The sequence below is a fragment of the Aptenodytes patagonicus genome, chromosome 3 (assembly GCF_965638725.1).
Source record: "Aptenodytes patagonicus chromosome 3, bAptPat1.pri.cur, whole genome shotgun sequence".
NCBI lineage: Eukaryota > Metazoa > Chordata > Aves > Sphenisciformes > Spheniscidae > Aptenodytes > Aptenodytes patagonicus.
In genome coordinates, this window is record NC_134951.1 from 86,882,958 (window position 1) to 86,897,066 (window position 14,109).

A 14,109-nucleotide genomic window follows, 5' to 3' on the forward strand; every position below is an offset into this window, starting at 1 on the left:
AGCATTTAAAAAAAAATAATAATCATAGCTTTCAAGTGAAACATAAATCCATCAGGACTCCACATCCAGAAATTCCAGAATGTACGAATGCAAAAGTAGCTAACTATTTAAACATTAAATTAGCAATAATAAATCATGCATCTGTATAGGTATCAAAAAATGTTTCATGAACATAAAACCAGCTTCACTTCTCACCTCCATCCATAACATAGTATCTCTCCTTAGGGATTCCTCTGGTCTAAGGGACAGAAGAAAGTTTGCAACTTCTGGGAGGGACACTTTCTCCTGAAGAAATTAATCGAGACACAATTGTTGCCAACGTAATATACAACAGATAGCATCTATATAACGACTCAAGAAGTTTGCTGTCATCTGACAAAAGTTTCAGAAAAATAAACTGACTTTTTCCTTTCCATGACACAGACTCATTTTTGCCTCTGTGGGACCAACTTATCTTTACCAAGGAACACAATGTAATTTTCCCAAGTATTAAAATCTATCTGAAAGTTAACGAATGACTAGAAGAATAGGGCTATTCACTAATGACACCTTTTAAATGAATGTACATGAGTAACAGTCACTGATAAGTACTATTTCTGTATTTCCTAAAGGAAATTCTGCTCAGACAAGTTCATAGCCATAACACAACATGGAAGACAGTCTACTTATCTAGAAAGCAAGCATGTTATAAGACAACCAAAACATGAATACTTTGACTACTGAGTAATTAAGGTCTTGCTATTTCAACATTAATGGTAGTTTCAGCATTCTGGTATTATGAATACTTTATTCTCTTAGGTATTTCAGAAAATTCCATTTAGTTTCTATCTGTTAAAACCTGAGTTTATACAGTGGATATCATAATAGGATACTATTCCAAAACTATTGCGTGAAAACCCTAGAAGAAAACATCAACTAATAAAGAGTAATGAAAAAATACATCTTATGAAAACCAGAAGTTAACAGAAGCATACCCATACTTACATATCACAATTTTTTTAGTCACTAAAAAAAAAAATCACAAATCCAGCAAAATCAGTTGTTCCATGTTGTATTTAGCAATTTTCTGAATATTGTTTACCCTGTAAAGTGTTAGTGTATTTCTATTACACCGGAAAAAAAAACCAACAAACCAAAATACCCCTCACCACATCTGTCAAATGCATAGCTGTTTGAAGAAGATAGCACTGAGCAGCTCCACGCAACAAAATCTGATGTGTAATCATAGTACACTGGAGGACATCTCTGCAAAGAGGAAAAATATGCGCTGCAGAAAACGCACACTTAGAAAGTTTAAACATTTTCATGTATTTGCTAATTATTAACCATTTTCAGTATATTAGATTGTATTTAACAAACATATTCTACTAAGTATAACACAATCACTGCCTGATCAGCCAGCATACAATCCGGAACCAAGACTACTGCTATATGTACTTTCAAAAACGGATTATTACAACTTGGATAAGCATATACCTGACAAGATAAAAAAGCATGGGGGGGGGGGAGCAAAACAAAACCAAAACTAAAGGAACAATCCCCATGATCACATTAGTTCAAACTGATAATTTAATATTTGCATTTCCCTCTGTAACAAATATAGAAATAAAGTATGTTTGCCATCAAATTCTCACTCTAGCACAAAACTGAAAGAAACCTTCAATGCTCTTTTATCAGCAGAGGTGTGTCTGACTTTTTTTTGCCTTTTTTTTTGGTAAATTTCTTTTATACAATATTCTTTCAACCACCAGTAAGATTTTATTTCAAAGCTCGAATTCGATTAAACCGGAATAATTGCTGGTTTTTAGTGGCTCTAGGAAGTGAAAGCAGATACTTGGGAAACATCAGTGTGATTAAGGACAACACGCATGCCAAGAACTTTTACCTAGCCTTTTATTTATAAGTCCTTCAGTTTTCAATTTTGTGGGCTGTCCCCTAATATAGCCTCAACTGCCATTAAACAAGGTTTTAATGTAATTAGAAGAAAAGGAAGAAGTTTGATATATATCCAGTTAGGAAGTATGGAAGACCAGGGGAAAATGATGCCAAAAAGAAGTGATGACAAAGGACTGAAATGCAAAACACTCATTTTTTAAGTCACACAGAGATATAAATACATTGGTTCTTAAATTGCTTTCCTCTGTGAATTAGACATAAAGGAGACGGAACCTTCCACTCCCATGCACAGACATCACATTCTCCCAGAAGTAACAAACATGAATTAAATCCTGGCTCTCCAGACGTTCAGCACATTTCTTTACAAGAAGTCTGTAAGAACACAATACAGTGTACATTTTACCTTAAAGCATGAAGTCCTTCAGTGCCCAGTACTTTACACGCAGGGATATATGCCAGAGCCATAGAAAGAAATAAAACGGGTACAGCACACCAATGCCTACTGGTCATCTTCTGAATAAATTTTAACAGGAAACTACCTTAAAATAGAAGTAAACAAAACAAACAATCCAGAGTGATTTCTTGCTCTCCAATGCATTTAAACAACACTGACCCCAACAGGAAAGTGTTATGATCATTTCTGAAAATTAAATGAAAGACAACAGAATAATTTCCTCATTATTTCAATGAAAAGAGAACGTTCCAAAGAAGTCTGTCAGTAAGGTAATATGACAAGGATATAACCAGAAATAAACCAAATTTTGGCTTTGGTGATCTGTCCCAATCACCATATTCAGTAATGGAATTTTAACTCTGATTGTTTCAAGTACTAGACAATGCCTTTTTTAAGCTGCTACTCAGTCCGTGTGACAGCAGACCAAAGTACATGGCGACTCAACCAGTTTAATCGATGCTGGCATGGCCAAAGCAAGCCTCAACAAGACACCACAGCTACCATCTGTAGAAGCAGGTCACCCAGTCTTCAGGGTTGCTAATCACAGACCCTTTTTTTCGTGATAAAATATATGCCTTGGGACAGGGCAGAGAAAAAGGGCATCTACGGCATTACAAACATGTAAGGTGTTTCCTACCAGAATATGTACCTGTAGATGCAGGATACTGAACAGAGCTGGTTCTACCCTCATTTAATCCAATTAGACCAGCTATTAAATTCTGGTCTGTCAAAGGTTGCTCCTTCTTTTCAGCCTACACTAACACCAAAATTTGGAACAATCTCAGAAATCTTCCTCCGTCCAACCTCACAATAAAAGAATCCTTACTCAACTTCAGGCTTGGACTGGCTCTTTTGAATGCCTAACTACACAGGTTGTGACAAAAAAAAAAACAAAACAAAAAACAAACAACCCCCCCCAAAACCACAAACAAACCCAAACCAAAAAACCCACACCAAGACCCCCAAAACAAACAAACAAACAAACAGGATAGTTCTAAAGATTTTGCTCAGCACAGTATTATCTACACTGACAAATAAAGAAAAAAGAATCCGCAAATACTGTTCACCTTCAGAACTTCGGAGTTTGTTTGGTTTTTTTAACAAAAAAAGTAAGTCTGCTTCAGTTTGTCCCTAAAACAATTTCGTAGCTTAATACTGCAGCATCCCTCAAAGCCTGTGGAGACCTCTCTCTTCTCTGGAAACTCCACTGCCACAAGAACTACTCCTTTTTTCTCTCAAGTAATGTAGAAAAATAGCAGTAAATGTTTACATGAAATACAGAAAATGGGTCCATAGTTTTTATTTGGTTTCTTTATTTAAAAAAAAGATAAAGGTGAAATTGTAACATACCTTTTTGTTCCTCTGGAAGAAGCATGAGATAAGTAGCCAAAAACTTCTGTAGCCTCATTCCCAAAGGAGGACAGGCTCCCATTAACTGACCTGATGTCCTGTTGGGTTTTAAAACATCAAATACACAACTGGCATGTTAACAGCTACAAGTAGGATTGCCCCTAAACAAAAACAAAGTGCAGTTCAGTGGTTACTTCACTGCAGAGACTGCTCCAACAGGCCACAGAGATGGAGTGCATCAGCTTGTGTCCTCCGCTTATCCCAGTATTCCAGCAGCACCCAGCAAACGCACAGAGGATGGGGACAGTCACAACAGCGTGCCTCTCCCTGGCCACCTACAAGGACATGGTGGCAGCACACTCCGGCGTTCAAGCGCAGCCTCAAGTCAAGTTACTGAGGCCTGAGAGCATCTTATGTTCAGGCCACAGTAAGAAACGGCACTGTCAGTTCAACCCCATGCCCGCACCCAGAGAACGACACGGGCCTCCGGGAGCAGGTTGCCAAGGCCCACGGGACAGCACCAGTGGTACGCAGCAAGGATGTGACCAGTCTGATCTGGAGAACAGCGCAGACAAATTACCTACACAAGTGTGCTAGGGAGCAAGACTATAAAGTCAGTATAAACAAAACCACCAGCTAGCACAGAAGGTTTTAAGTAAAGACGCAAGAAACACTCCATGAGACCAACAGAGACAACCTGTGTCCTACCAGGAGTCTCAGGATCCTGGCTATCGAGGATTAACATCAGACAGTCATGAGATTTTATAGTTCTCTCATACAGCCTGACGTTAACCATAACAACTCTGCATATTCTTGGTATACTCAAACATGCACCCTCCTCTACACATTCCAACACTTTCACCAGAAATACAGAAGCTAAGAGAGAAGATTATGAAGCATCGATCCAACACAGCTCTAACATACACACCGGAACACTCAGCACTTGCTTCAACTTCTGACTTCCCATCAGCGTATGCCCATGGAAAGCATACCGCAGCCAGCTAATTGAGATGAGAAACGCCTAACTGCTGCGAGAGCCCAAAGAGGTCACATTTGTCCTGTCGTGTTTAGATGAAACAACCTATTTTGACTACACTTCATCCAGAATCACCCAATCCAAACTAATCACCGGTTTAATAAGCAACAGTCACTTTTTTTTTCCCAAAAAAAAGGGCATGAATAGACAGTGTCAACTTTTCTAGCTGCCTAACAAGGTCAGCCAGTCAAGGCTCCTCCAACATCATTCCGAACTGAGTTTCAGATTGCTTGCTGAATCACCCAAGCCACTGCATCTGGCACAATGCTGAGTGCATGAAGTGAATTCAGCACTTCATTCCCCATCCTCAGTACTCTCCATGCAACTAGCACAAAGGACTGAATGCCATCAGCACACTGAATGTGTAGCAACTTGCAATGCCTCAAGCTTTTATCTGTTCTTTATGTATTTACACCAAGAGAGGCCACCGTCATCTGTCAACCTCAAATAGTCTCCTGTGAAAAAGTATTCATTTCCCAAAAGATAATCAGGCACTGTTGAAAAAACACTTTATCAGTTATAAATTGGCAACAATTAGAGCAGTCCCTTCTTTTTCTTTATGGCAAGAAAATAGCAAAGTCGTCTTTTTATCTTCTCAAGTTATTCATTTATCATATCTCACTTCATTTCCAAATTAATATTTCAATGCCAGGTGTAAAATAGGACCTTGAGGCATCCCTATGTTGATATTACTAGGATAAAATTGAACCTACTTCATCTTATTCACAGCCACCCACCTTTCCTGAAAAACTCTTCACCTGTCAGGAAGTTTAGCAACACCATTTGTTCATTAATGTGTTTTCCTTTATCCAAGACCTTACCCACATGTTCAAGCCGGTATTATTAGAATAACTTTCCAATAATCAATATATTTATAAAAAAAAATTAAAATCAGTGGCTTACCTGCTATAGAGGGAACTTTCTGACAAGGCATCCATTAACGGTCCGATAACAAACTGATAAAAGGAAACAAGAACAACGGCTAAACGTACACTTGCAAGGCACTGTTACATAGAGGCTAACTAGATTTATCTCACCAGACTTTAAAAGGACAGAGTCAGAAATCAGAGAACACTCTTGCTAGTAGTAACTAGTAGGAGAAAAAAAGAGGAGGAAACTAAAGAGAAGGGGGAGCAGGAGAATAAACAAGCAAAGCAATTTTTTCACTAGGTACGTTTCACAGAGCATTGTGAAAGGTGCAGGCAAGTAAGAAATCTTTTTGGGAAACGGATTGAGAAGAGATATTTAAACATGAAATAAAAGAAAGACTAGGGGCCAACACAAGTAGCAAGATTTAGGGAGTGTTTGAAGGTTGACTGGATTTCAAGTTAGTCATCAAGAGGCTGACTTGATTTTATAAATCAGAGATGTTAACCTCTGAGGGCAACGCTCCTTCTACGAAGGAGAGAAAGAAGAAATAATAGTATAATACGGATCATTCCTTCCTAAGGTGTAGCCTGGCTGGGGAGTCAACCTACAAACGATATTAGTAATTAAAAAAACGAAAGAACTTTGAACTTACAATATTTCTTCCCACATATGCAATATTTTAAAGTGTGGCTTTTAATGGGATACAGTAATATACTGATTATACTACAGAGACATTCACCTCCTCACAGGGTTATCTAGCAATGGATCTTCAAAATCCATCCTTGAGTAGGAGATACTATGCACAGACTTGAAGTCTGTTGACCAGGTTTATCCAAGATTCTGTTCAACCAATTAATATTAATTAATAATTTTGAAAAGGTTCAGGGGGCTCTGAAAATCTGAAGCATCAATCACCCCTCTGAGAATTTCACTTCTGGTAACAAATTTCAATAAACTGGGAGCCAACTTCAATTAGAGAGCATTAGTTTGAAATAAAGGAATGAATGACTGCACTCAAAAATGCATTCCCTCTAGCCAGGCCATTTTTCAAGTAATTATATATTTAACACCACTTACAAATACTGCTATCACTTGCACAGCTACGTAAGATGGTATTTCTACAGAACATGTCTAATTCCAACACCACTGAGGCAATTAGTCTTAAGATATATTACTTCTGGCAAATAACAGCAACACTCTCACCTCTGAAAAACCAAGTGAATTTGGAAGAGGCTTTGTTTCATAAAGCTCCAGAAAATGAAGAATGCCTTCCTTCGTCAACGTTTTATTCTCACTCTCAAACATTCGTTTATAGATGCACATGTGCCACGATGGGTGAAACAACCAACAACCTGTCACAAAAGCAAATTCTTCTGAACTGACACAGAAGTGACAGTTAACAAACTAACACACAACTTACAGACATTCTAGGCAACATCATAGTCAACTCACAGGACATTTCAAAAAGATGATTATAGCTATTAGATTTAAAAAAGTACCCTGCTAAATCTCCAATACAAAAAAAAATACTTATTAACATGGCTTTCAAAACTTATCCTGTAAATTTTAGTAGTTACAAATCAAAATGACTAACAAATGCAAAAACCATGTCCTTCTTCCTGCAACTCAACATTGTATTCACCTGCAACACTTTCACACTAACAGTTTTCCCACTTTAGAACTTTCACTTCTAACATCTTGCACTACCTAATTAGATGTGTTCTGTTTTGCCCTACAAGAGATGATATTACATCCTTCACCATGCTGTCTCAGCACTCATTTTATTTCTTCCCTCCCCACTTGCAGTGAGGGAGTTGTGCAGGTAACTTGGCCCATCTGACTCACCCGAAGAATCTCTGGCTTTGTTTTATTTTCACATTAGCTTAAGTAAAGCAAAACACAGTGAAAAAGGACCATTTAGCTGGGCTTGCTGACAGAAAAAATACTTCATGATAACATAGTAAGCAATAAGCATATGCTAGGATTTCTCCTTGTTGCACCTCAGAGCAGAGCGGCACTACCTGTGCACACTTGCCAAGCAACCCATGCATATAGCAGACCCACAAAAACCGGAACAGCCACCCAGAAAACAGCTAATCTGAGAAACAAAACATAACAAAAAGCTGCTACTAAAACAGTAAAGAAAAAAGTGTGACTTAACTGCCTAATATTTAGGAGATGTTTCAGAAGAGTTACGTCTTACCTTTTTCCCCTGATACAGCATGCTCATACAGACTGTTTAGTTTTGGTAATACTGGCTTTATGACATGGATCTGAAATGCAAACCAGATATAAACTGACTACTTATATTACATCTCAAACCTAAGAACTGGCACTTAGTCATGGGCAAGCATTACTACAGTAATTGACAATATAACGGCATTTAAATAAACCTCAACGCCTGTGCAGCTGATCCGGGCACTTGGTACGCAACACTCAATGGCAGGTTAGCGCTGAAGAAAAACTGATACTTCTGTGCTACTGTATCATAAGAACAATACTTTCTCATAACCAACCATTCTATTCATCAAAAGTATAACAAAACAGCACAAATCTCTAAAATTGAACACTCCGGTAAATACTATTTCCCCCAGTTACAGGACAATTACGTAGCAATAAAATAAAATAACTACAAAGAGGTGGTCACACAACTGATAGTTAACACAATACCACACAATTATGGAAGCCTCAAGTCAACAGGAGTCTTTCTGCCAAGGAGCCTGGACACCGAGTCAAACTCGGTAGTTTTCATCCAAGGCCACAAGCGCTTTACTATACAGATACAGACCCCTCTACTGAAAAGAGGTTAGTAAGTTGCAATAGCCCGATTTTCACTAAGAAAGAGGTTACCCGTGGCCTCGCAATAAGCCGCAATCCAGGGTTCTCTTTCTTAGTTCAACCCACTGCTTTAACCAGAATTATTCCAAAGACAGAGGAGAGGTCTGGATTTATTCCAAAGGAATTACACACGCTGTGTTTTAAACATTCAGCATTCGAAATAAAAACATTCCTGCTAATGCCTACGTAGATACCCTCACCCACCGACACTGGAAATGCTCTACCCAACAGAAGTATTTGCAGTACGTGTGCCAGAAGTAACGTACCACGTATAAACTACGACAGGCGCAGATTTTACGGTGCTCCTACCTGGTTTCCTTCCAAAGTTTCCATTACCAAAATGTAAGTTTCCCAAAACAGCATCAGTTTCTCATTCTTCTCAGCAGACCACCAAAACAGACTCGATTCTAACAAAGAAAGAGCAAGTTTCTCCCCGCCGTTCAGCCCGGGCCCCGCCGCGCTCCCCGCTCCCGCCCCCCGCCCCGCCGTACCGTCTCCGCCGTCCGTGGGGCAGCGCAGCTCGGCGCGCTGGCCGCCGCTGAGGTCCAGGGCTCGCTTCAGCAGGTAGCGGGCCCGCTTCCGGCTCAGCCCGTCCCGCTCGGTCAGACCCTCCTGCACCACCCGCCAGAACCGCGGGCACAGCCGGGCGTCCGGCCCCGGCCCCGACCCCGGCGGGCCCCGCGGCAGCAACGCGTCGGCCAGGGCGCTCAGCGCCAGCAGCGCCCGCCCAGCCCGCGGCGGCCCGCCGGCGCCCAGCAGCCCCTCCCAGACGCGCCGCAGGGCCGCCCCGTTGCCGCCCAGCGCCGGCAGCAGCCGCCCGGCCACCAGCGCCGCCGCCGCCTCGCCCTCGCCCTCCTCCCGCACCAGCGCCAGCGCCGCCGCCACGCACCGCGCCACCAGCGCCGGCTCCTCCAGCCGCGGCGCCGCCGCCGCCAGCGCCTCCACCGCCGCCTCCGCGCCCGCCCCGCCGCCCGCCGCCAGCTCCGCCAGGGCGTCGCGGGCCAGCCGCGCCGCCAGCGGCGCCCCGCACAGCTGCACGCAGTGCCGCAGCGCCCCCCGCGCCGCCCGCGCCAGCCGCAGCCGCTCCCCGCAGCCCCCCGCCGCCGCCGCCGCCGCCCCCTCCCCGCCGCGCAGCAGCGGCCGGCACCGCTCCAGCGCCACCTCCCAGGCGGCCCGCCGCAGCGCCTCGGCCTCGCCCGGCGGCGGCGGCAGGCCCCCCGCCGCCAGGCGCTGGAGCAGGAGGCGCAGCGCCTCCGCCCGCTCGGCGGAGAGCGGCGCGCAGACGGCCCGCAGCAGCGCGCAGGGGTCCCCGCAGCGGGCCAGCAGCGCGTCGGCCAGCACCACCTCCATCCTGCGGGGGGACGGGACGGCAGGGGAGGGGAGGGGAGGGGAGGGGAGGGGGAGCGCCGCGCCTGCGCGGGCGGGGGCGGGCGGGGCCCGGCCGGCCCGCGCGCGGCCAACGGCGGCGCCCGGCCGCCTTCGCGGCGCTGAGGGGCGGCGGCGGGAGGCGGGAGGCGAGAGGCGAGGCGGGCAGCTCGCGCCCGGCGCCGCCGCCCGCTGGGGCGCGCGAGGGGCAGGACCCGCGGGCGGGCGGGCGGGTGGTAGGAGTCGCGCGAGCCTGGTGGCTGTCGTGCAGGGGCTGGGGAGAAAGCGCCTGGAAAGCTGTGGTTTGTGGGGTGGCGGGGTGCCGTGTACCCCCGCAGGCCTGCACGTGCGCGGCTGTGCGCGGCCGTGTGCCTGTTTCCAGTTGTCTTTGCAAAGCAAAGCCTGATCCCCGTGTGTGCTCTCACGGGCCGAGCGCGGGAAGGCCGGACAGAGGCGTCTTGGGTGTGGGCGCCATGGTTGAGGGGGTGAAGTTCCTTCACTGTGTGTCTTAAGAAACCCTCTTTACGCCTCGTGCGCATTGCAGCACGAGATCAAGCAGCAGTAATACACCAAATGCTCAGTTTTTCCAGCTGTCGGGCTTGTTGTTATCCGTTTATGCCGATGTAAGCTGTTGAAACCAGTCGACGCCGTCGTCACGGCACCCCGGAAGTCTACCCGAGTGCCCCGCGTCTCTTTCGGAAGGAGGCCAGAGGCCGTCCTGGGCGCTGGCTCCGTGCCGTTGGCTTGTTACGAGGGTCCAGGCCGCTGGCACTGGGGCCGGAGGACAGCTCCCAAGCGGTTTAATGTACTGGTGCAGCCAAAGCGTAACCAAGAAAAGCAACCTGATTCCCAGTAAGTGTAAATTCACTGTACAAGATTACAGTTCCCTTGGAAAAAAATTAGAGATCGGCACGTCAAAAATGGTGGCAAACCACTCTCCTAGAAGACACGGTCACAGGTAAGGGCAAGCCTGGAACCTTCTGTTGCCGCGAAAGCAATGGAGGGCAGCAGCAGGGGTCCAGCGTGGTTTCCAGTGGGTGTGGGAGTCACCTTGGCCACGCCGTAGTTGCTTAGGCCTCTAACGAAGAAGAAAGACTTGAAAGTTTTCAGTGTGAGCTCCCGCTTGATCACTCTCTCCGAATCACATGAGTACAGTCTCTCCTTTTCCCGGCTATCCATTTTCCCCAGACTTTATTAGGAATTTGTTATCTTTGAGAGTCTACCGATTGCAAAATGGCTGAAGCTTCTTATTAGAAGTGGACCTGTAGTGTGACTATATATGCAATATTTCCTAGAAAAAGAAGGTGGAAAGGAATTATTTTAAACCTGCTAGCTGACACGGTTTCCGTATGCCTCACTGCTCTGCATGTATTCAGTTATAAAATACAGATTCTAGAAAAAGCTCAAGAAAACAGTTCAAACGGATACATTTACTTAAATGTAAATAAAACCTAGTTCTTCGTTTCGCATGCAGAAAAACATTTTTCAGAGGAGGAATGAGTACAGTGTAAGTAAATAGGATGCTTACAGTTGAAATATCTTTCATGCCATAATACATTTTGTTTGCTTTTCCGTTTGCGCTGATGTCTTAGTAATTCTTCCATTTCTTACTTACAGCATGCAGTCTGATGAATTGTGGGTGTTTCTTTTATCAGGCTTGAAAAAGTGCCAAGCGGGGTATCCCTTCTTTATTACAATCTTACTCTTCCCTTCCAGGCACCTGTAAGACTTAACTAAATGAAGCGTTAAAGGTCTGCGCAACAAGTAGTAACCAAAACGGAATAAAATACCAGGTGCTGTGCCGTTTCTCCGTTATTGTCTGAATTCTGCCTTGCCTTTATTTATCACAGTGGGGCATCAAATCTAAAGTCTTATGACACCAAGTTAAACATCAGCATTTAAATTTGAACTGTTTCACTGCAGATCGTCTTACCAGACAAAAAGAAGTGAGTGAGAAATTAAGGCCACGGGAGGTTAGGCTGGGGAGCTTCTGAGCGGAACGTGATGCAGAAAGTTAAACAACAACCAAAAAAACCCAGAAAGGTGGATATGGAGTTAAGAGAGGGGAAAGGAGCAAGAAGCAGCATTTTGTAATTTTCAGATGGCAAGAGCCACAGCATGCACACCCTCGCGCCGTACTCGTTAAGTGTCCTTATGCTAGGACTCTAAATTTGTGCTTTCCAGCTCTGCACTTCCAAAGCATACCCCTACCTCACCCAAGACCACGTCCCGTTCTGTTTTCTCCACTTCCCAAGTTTATCCCAACCCTTTCCTGCCTTCTTCCCAAGCCAGCCCTGCTCGCAGGCCCCCAGCCTGCCAGCTGCAGCCACCTCTAGGATCCCAAAGCCCTTTCAGCCTAGGCTTACTGCACCAGCCTCAGCGCTCGGAACATCCCACACCTGCCGATCTCTCGTATACTCTGCACTCCTATTTAGAAGATATTCTGTGTTCCCCGAGCTATCCAGGTCCCCTCCGACCTCAGCATATGGGCTAGATCAAAGGTTGAAATAGCTTGGGTTTTTTTCAGAGAGGACGGCCTGCAGCTGCTTTATTTATTTCTGCCATATGAGATATTCTCCCTCAATCAGATTAATCTGTTTTAGAAACCTAAGACTAAGAGGAATTGCCTGAAACGTCAAAACCAACCCTGAAATAAATGGCCAGTCTGGACATGTCCTCTTCGCAAGCCACTACTATCTATAGGCCATGAAATACTTCCCAACTCTCTGTGACAGATGTAGGGCTTGCTACAGACTCCCCTCCCTTAACCAGAATCTCTCTGTGCCATTTAATACTATTACTGAGCCTATGGGAGGCAGGACAGAGGTGAGAAACACGTATTATTGTTGATTCTTATCTGAACTTTGTAATAGCACCTTTGCTGTTGATTTGGATTTCCAGCGCATGATAACTAGCTGACCAAGTTGGGGCTGATTTTACAACTCAGATACGTAACAATAATGGTTTGTTGGTTTTCGTCAGGACCCGTAATGCTACACCAATTTAGCAATACAAGAGGACTGAGGTTCCTTCCTCACACCCCTAGTTAAAAAATCAGTGCCTTAGTTAACTGCATACTCTTTTAGACAAATGTATACTTGTTCCGATGTAAATGTTTTCCCCTGTGCTCACGCAATCAGGCAATTCTGTACTAGGAACAATCCGTGGATGATCATTCCAGCGGTCGGTTGTATTGGAAAAGGATCATGGACAAAACTACAGTATAAACTACAGACAATTAGTTATAAGTCTTGGAAATCCCCACTTACAATTTTGGAAGCATGTGTTATGCCGTTGCCATAAAGCCACCGCTGAGCTGAACCACCACGTTAGGTTATTAGAGCCCAGGCCAAATACATGTCTTTAAAAAAGTTTCGTGTCGATGGTGGTTTTGGATCACACAAAATACCTTTCTTCTTACGAAAACTGTTACAGTCCCGTACTGCCACCTGCGCATTGACAGGCAATTCTGCACAGTTTATAAGGAGGAGGGCTTAGCTGACCCTGCAGCGTGATTTTCTTTCCTTGCTGGAGTCCCTAGGAGCATGTCTGTATAGTGTAAGATCTCTAGTGGGACCAGGTACATAACACAGCCTTTCCTCTCCTCTCCCACTGCGTGCAGGAGAAGTAGATGGGAGATTTCTGGAAAAGACTCCTGCAGAAAATTTCCCACCACATCCCTATCCCACAATAAAATGGGAGAATGAAATGAAAAGCATAGATGTGCTCCGTACAATAAACTTTACCAGATAGTTAGGTATATTCACATCCTCTTCTAGATTTCCTCGGTGATTGTTGTGCAAAAACCCAGCAGCGCACATGGCTTTTACACGTATCTCACTCCAAGACAGCACTTGCAGCGAGGAGCATACATGGGAAAAGGGGACCAGGTACTATGGTGAAGGTTCATACCCAAGCACAGACATATGTGTATCTTCTACGTTTAGGTCAAGCTGGACAAGATGGGTGGAAGGACTAGAAAGGGGAGGTTACTGAGAAACTTCTGCTCTTTGCCAGGGGATAAGGAAAAAGAGAGTTACAAGAGGTGAGAAAGGGAAGGAATAAAATCACCTCATTTTTGTCAGTTTGCCCTAAAGTCCTTGAACTCCCTTGCTAAGAGGGATAGAGGCAGAAGCGTTCAAGCTGAAAGAGGAAATAATCGATGTGCAGCCAGGAAAGCTGGTCACAACTTTTCTACAAGGTGGCTCTGCTGTTATCTCCTGATCCTCTCATACTTGTTTCATTCACACACACACACACACCCCGCATTGCTTCTAAATCTTTCTTCTGGCTCTTTCAC

At 44.6% G+C, this 14,109-nt stretch overlaps 1 protein-coding gene across 2 annotated transcripts in view; it reads right to left on the reverse strand.

The window, feature by feature from the left end:
• Positions 1–9,794, reverse strand: part of TARBP1 (tRNA guanosine 2 -O-methyltransferase TARBP1) — a 41,148-nt gene extending 31,354 nt beyond the window's left edge. For both annotated transcript variants that reach the window (XM_076334135.1, XM_076334136.1), the window contains exons 1-9: positions 8,936–9,794; positions 8,754–8,851; positions 7,810–7,879; positions 6,810–6,958; positions 5,640–5,692; positions 3,701–3,798; positions 2,300–2,435; positions 1,149–1,245; positions 196–285 (exon numbers count right to left, since the gene is read on the reverse strand). In XM_076334135.1, coding sequence (XP_076190250.1) covers positions 196–285; positions 1,149–1,245; positions 2,300–2,435; positions 3,701–3,798; positions 5,640–5,692; positions 6,810–6,958; positions 7,810–7,879; positions 8,754–8,851; positions 8,936–9,794 — 1,650 coding nt within the window. The remainder of the gene's footprint in view (positions 1–195; positions 286–1,148; positions 1,246–2,299; positions 2,436–3,700; positions 3,799–5,639; positions 5,693–6,809; positions 6,959–7,809; positions 7,880–8,753; positions 8,852–8,935) is intronic.
• Between the last annotated feature and the right edge of the window lie 4,315 nt (positions 9,795–14,109).